Source organism: Schistocerca americana, chromosome 4 (genome assembly GCF_021461395.2).
Source record: "Schistocerca americana isolate TAMUIC-IGC-003095 chromosome 4, iqSchAmer2.1, whole genome shotgun sequence".
NCBI lineage: Eukaryota > Metazoa > Arthropoda > Insecta > Orthoptera > Acrididae > Schistocerca > Schistocerca americana.
In genome coordinates, this window is record NC_060122.1 from 595,108,145 (window position 1) to 595,114,144 (window position 6,000).

Sequence of the window (6,000 nt, forward strand, 5' to 3'; positions counted from 1 at the left end):
TAAATGATGAATCAAGTGTGCAGAATTTTAAAATTATGTAATGGGGGCTGGTGCTAATGGTGCTAATACTATAGAGTCTCAACTTTATGAGCTCTGTTGAAGGAAGAGTTTGCCTGAAAACTATTGTCAATTGCAGTGTTGAAATTTGTTGGTAAACTATACAGCCCGAAGTTTGTAAGTTAAATCTAGTGGTTGGGGGAGGAAAGGAAGAGGGGGAGGGGTGTTTATGTGCATAATTTTCTTTGATATGTTGGAGTGGAAACTGATTTTGGGGCAAATTTTTATGATTTTGTGTGCTGAGTTGTTGACTGAAGTTCGTAACTATTAGTTGATATGTGGGTATCATGGTGTGTTTTGCAGTTATTTTGCTCAGGTTGGGTTTTTGATAATAGTTTAGACATGGGAGTTTTGGTTTGTTGGCATTGTGGGCTTTGGTTCAGCTATACAGGATACATGTCAAGTGAACTTTTTGATACCAGCCTTTAGAGTGTTTTTCACTTTCATGGTATCGTGGGGTTCGTTTGAGCTGAACATGTAACATTTTCGATACCAGATTTTTGTGAATTTTTGCTACTTTTTTTTTTTTTACTGTGTATTGTTAGCAGGTACGTTGTTCACTTTGTCCTGTCCAAAACCCCAAATTCCTGTGGGTGTCCTGCTAGACTGATACTCTTTCTTGAATTAATTGGATTATAGGTGATGTCATAATAATGTTTTTCTTCATGTGCTTAGTGTGTGACGTCTTGGATGACACGCTGTGTAAGTGTGAAATGGCAGTGCCCACCATTTTGATGACATCACAGGTCAAAGCTGACTGGCGGTAATGGATGCTTTGGTATTCACACGGAGGCACAAACTCAGCAGATGAGCAGCTGTTGATGTGTGCGCTTAGCAGAAGGGTATCATCCATTACCAATTTTGACACAATGCACGTGTCTTTCCATCCTCAATGACTGGCATTATTTTTATAGCATATCTAATGAAGTGCTAACAATGGCAACTTAACAGTACCACGACATGTTTGTTTTCTCAAAAGTAATTACCTAATAAATGTTACTGGTTCATCTAGCTTGACTTTTTTCCACTGATTAGCAAAATTTCTGGTGAAAGAATTAGTGGCACCCTTCTTCCTTGGGAATCTCATTTCACAATGAATTTGTCTGTTTCTTAATTTGTTTTACATTTATATTCCAGTATACTGTAGTCTTGAGTGTACAATTTCAATTAGTGAGGTTGAAGTAATGTTCAACCTGCTGCCAGCAGATATGATAATTTTGTAATTTTATGGGGGAAAGAATAGTTATAATTCTCTATATAATTGGTGATGAGATTATTTTGGCAGTCCAATACATTTATAGCCAAAAACGTCTTTCTTCAGCTTTAGAGTTTTCAAACAACATTGCTCAGTCATTTCCAACTGAGACATATATGACCACAACACTAGATGAAAGAATGTTCAAATGTGTGTGAATTCCTAAGGGACCAAATTGCTGAGGTCATTGGTCCCTAGACTAACTTATGTTACGAACAACAAACACTATCACATATAAATTAAGTGCCTAAAACAAATGGTTAGGTTGGTTAAGGCAGTATTTTCTACAATACTCTTTGACACAACATACTGAATAGCCAAGTGTTATCAGCATTCAACAATAAATTAATGCAACACTTGCCTCTGGTTAGCCCATAAACCTGTAAGGAATGCTTACATTTAAATTCATGATAGCAGGCAATACTTGCATAGATTACAGGTCATAAGAACATTTGATGCTGCTATTTTCTGTTTGCCTTTTCTTTTTTTTCCACCCCCCTCCTCCCTACCAACAGACTGATAGAAAGTGCAAATGGTGACAGGCAAAAGTTAATAGAAAATCATGCATCAGTAAGAAGATCAATGCAAGAAGTACACAACAGCTTCCACCATTATATCTTAGCAAAAGATCTTATCAAGAAGTGGAAACTTTGCTCGTCCTTAAAATCACTAGGTAGGTCAAAGGCTTCTATCACATCATTTGTCAACTAGTCTGGGGTGGCATTAGAAGACAGTAAACAGAAAGTGGGAAGCTTTAAATTTCACATTTAAGAAATCATTCACACAGAATAATCATGGAGACATACTGGCACACGGACTGCTGAATAGAGGACATAGAAATAGGCATCCCTGGGTTAGAGAAGCAACTGAAAGAGTTGAAAAAAGGTAAGTTGCCAGGTCCAGACAGAATTCCAATTTGGTGTTACAGAGATTACTCTGCGGCATTCGCCCCTTACTTAGCTTGCATTTATCACAAATCTCTTGCCCTTTGCAAAGTCCCAAGCAGCTGGAAATAAGTGCAGGTGACTCCAGTGCACAACGAAGGAAAAAGCACGGATGCACATAGTCACATACAAGTCCTTAACATAAGTTGGTTGCAGAATCCTTGAAAACATTTCAAGTGCAAACGTATTACATTTCATTGAGACAAGAAAGCTTCTGTCCACAAATCAACATGAATTTAGAAAGCATTGCTTGTATAGAACTCAGATTACCCTTTTCTTATATGATATCCTGTGGACCACGAATGAAGAGCACACGCAAATTTCACATCCCTAGATTTCTGGTAATCATTTGACACAGTGCCCCATGCAGACTGTTGGTGAAGGTCTGTGCATACAGATTCGTTTCCCAAGTGTGTGAGTGAAGACTTCTTAAGTAACAGAACCCAGCATGTTGTCCTTGATGGCGAGTGTATACATCAGACAGAAGGGTATTGTTACGAGTGCTCCAGGGAAGTGTGACAGGCATATTCCTATTTTCTATGTACATAAGTGATCTGAAAAACAGGGTGAGCTGCAGTCTACAGTTGCTTGCTAATGATGTTGTGCTGTACAGTAAGGTGCCATGGCTGAGTGAATGTAGGAGGACATAAAACAACTTAGACAAAATTGCTAGTTGGTGTGATAAAACGAAGCTTGCTACAAGTGAAGAAAAATTAAGTTAATGCAGATGTGGGGAGAAAACAATTCCACAACATTCAAATACACCATTAGAAGAGTGCTGCATGAAACGGTGTGTCAGTCAAATACCCACGCCAAACGTTTAAGAGCAATATGAAATGGAACAAGCATTTCAGGTTGGTTGAAGGGAATGTGAATGGTTGACTTTCTTTCAGTAGGAGCATTTTGGGGAACTATAGCTCAGCTGCAGAGGACACAACATATATAACTCTATTGTGACCTTTTGTTGAGTACTGCTTGAGTGTTTGGGATCTCTGCCAGGTCAGGTCAGGTCAGGTCAAAGGACTACATTGAAGCTATTCAGAGGCATGCTGCTAGATGTGATAACAGTTGGTTCCCTCGGCAAGCAACTATTATAGAGATGCTATGGGATCTCACAATGGAATCCCTGGAGGGAAGATGAACATTTTTTTCACGAGGTCCTGGTGAGAAAAATTTAGAAAACCGGCATTTGAGGCCAGCTGCACAATGATTATACTGCCACCAGCAAACATTTCACATGACGGTTGCAAAGATAATACGGGAGAAGTTAGGGCTTATAGCAAAGCTGACAGGATTTTATTTTCCATCACTATTTGAAAGTGGCACAGGAAAGGAAATGACTAGTAGCATGTGAAGAATTCTCGCATACGTTGTGACAAATATGCAAAACAATAGAGCTACATAGCTAATAACCATTGCCTATTCCGGTTTTCATGGGTACTATGCACGTTTCCACCGCTGAATGATCGTGTGAACGCTACTAAGTGGACCACCTCCTTTAAATTTTCCATTGTCGTACACGACATACGTACATAATTTCTTTGTGACGAGAGAGGTGGAGCGTGATCTCATGTCACCTTTAGTAAAATTAGCGTTATCGGCTAGATAAAAATCACTCTTACCTTTTGGAGGTGTCCAATGATGCTCCCCATATGACGCCTGTAGTAATAGGTACTCAATTTTACTGCTGATGTACCTAAAAATTACAAAACCGGCTGCACGGACACTTCGAGGCATTTCCTTGTGGTTAGAAACGAATTATTTCGTCGGTTTTCTATCCTTCGCTTCTCCAACTTCTAGTCATGAACCTGCAAAAAGGAAACACTAATCATTCACTACATAAACCAAATTATATGCTACACACACACAACTGTATTACACACCCTTAAGCTAAATCCAGCTAAAACAAATCACCTGTACACTGTTTACAAACACCTTTGCTTTTTTTTTTTTCTATAAACAGACCAAATGTCAATTGTAATTCGATAGATATCGATTTATGTGAATAGTGAGAGAATTTCATATTTTATCACTTTCAACTTCGGCGTGTTATCATGGATGTAGTGGTGCGGGCATGCACATTCGAAAATAATTTATGTCGGTTAAACAACTTATTGCATTTCAGAGTCACGATGAAAAAGTTATTTGACAATACTACCACAGTCTATAACAGTCGCGACTCTCCTCTCGATTTTGTTACCTGCAGCGACAGCAGGGCCCCGAGCGGCTAGCCAGCACACTTCTGAAAACGCTATCTGGTGAGTGCTAATGCTAACGTTTATACCGATCTGTCTAATAGTTGTTATGACAGGGAATCATTATGTAGTGCGATAAAAATCGACAATAACAGCAACTGCAACATGACACCACATTTGTTATTCATTAGTTTCCTGAGGACCCTGGAATTTTCGAAACGATAGTTTACAGCACAGTTTCGCCATGTACACGATTATTTACCGAATAATGTCTTTTTCCTTTAATAACAAAAAAAATCGCTAGTAAACACCGTAAGACCTGACCTTTTGCAGAAAGTCTTTGTATATCTAGCCAGAAAAGTGGAGTTCCGTTCGCTACATTTTCAACCAGCTCACCGATTTGGATCTTGGGAATCCTATATGGAATGTAATACTTACATTAATTAATGTACGAAATAAGCCACCGCAGCTGTATCTTAAGAGAAAACGACACAAGCGTGATACTAAACCATCAAAAACAATAAAACAGTTTCCCAACACAGAACAAACCAGTTCCACAATTGAGCTACAAATGGTAAGACTCTTCAACAAATTCGCTTTTGAAGCAAAAATAATTACATTTACAAAATTATTCATGTATTGGAAAGCCGAGTGAAGTGTAAGAACGGGTGACTCATTAGAATTCACAAAATACATTTAAAGTGTCAAGCAGAGCGCCTGTGATAATAACAATAGTCAACAACAAAAAAATAGGCTTCACATGAAACAATTGTTAATATTCTCTTGCTTTCAGCGGAGTAAGGTGCAAATACACATATATTGGAAAGTATTTTTTCGTGATTAAGTTGTAGCTTATGTCATTAATTCAGTGTGATTATGCTGGTTTTACATGTATTTCACGATAATCATGCCTCTTGGTAATTTACCAACGCATGGAATGCACAGTTATGATAAATATTTCGTTAATTAAGTAGAAAATAATTAAAAACGAACATTATCCTTACGACGCATGTGACTGACCAGTCTCTAGTCGCTTGAAGCGCTAGTGTCGCTCCAGCTATCAAACGGTAACAACTTTGACACCAGAGAGCGTCGTGACTGTATTTATTAGACTGTGATACTAGTCAGTCTACCCTTTGATATATTGAAGAGACTCTCACATCATCAATAGTATTTCCAGTATTGTAGACATCAAAGGCACAGTGGTTTGGGAAGGTTAAGAATGATACACAAAAGGAAAAGTGTGACGAAATTTATTAGCTACAGCAGGGAAAGAAAAAAAGAAAAAGAGGAAATGGGTCTGAGAATTATTGCAAAGAAGCGACTTGTCACATGTTAATGTACTGCAGTAGTATTATTAGTAGTAGCTTTATTTATCCATAGGTTTGGACACCTCCAAAAGGTAAGAGTGTTTTTTTTTATCTAGCCGATAACGGTAATTTTACTAAAGGTGACATGAGATCACGCTCCACCTCTCTCGTCACAAAGAAATTATGTACATATGTCGTACACGACAATGGAAAATTTAAAGGAGGAGGTCCACTTAGTA

General features: G+C 38.3%; 1 protein-coding gene across 1 annotated transcript in view; it reads right to left on the minus strand.

Annotated features, from left to right (window-relative positions):
• Positions 1-4,358, minus strand: part of LOC124612772 (bis(5'-nucleosyl)-tetraphosphatase [asymmetrical]) — a 55,326-nt gene extending 50,968 nt beyond the window's left edge. The window contains exons 1-2 of the mRNA XM_047141166.1: positions 4,171-4,358; positions 3,879-4,064 (exon numbers count right to left, since the gene is read on the minus strand). Of these exons, the coding sequence (XP_046997122.1) occupies positions 3,879-3,993 (115 nt within the window). The 5' untranslated portion in view covers positions 3,994-4,064; positions 4,171-4,358. The remainder of the gene's footprint in view (positions 1-3,878; positions 4,065-4,170) is intronic.
• Between the last annotated feature and the right edge of the window lie 1,642 nt (positions 4,359-6,000).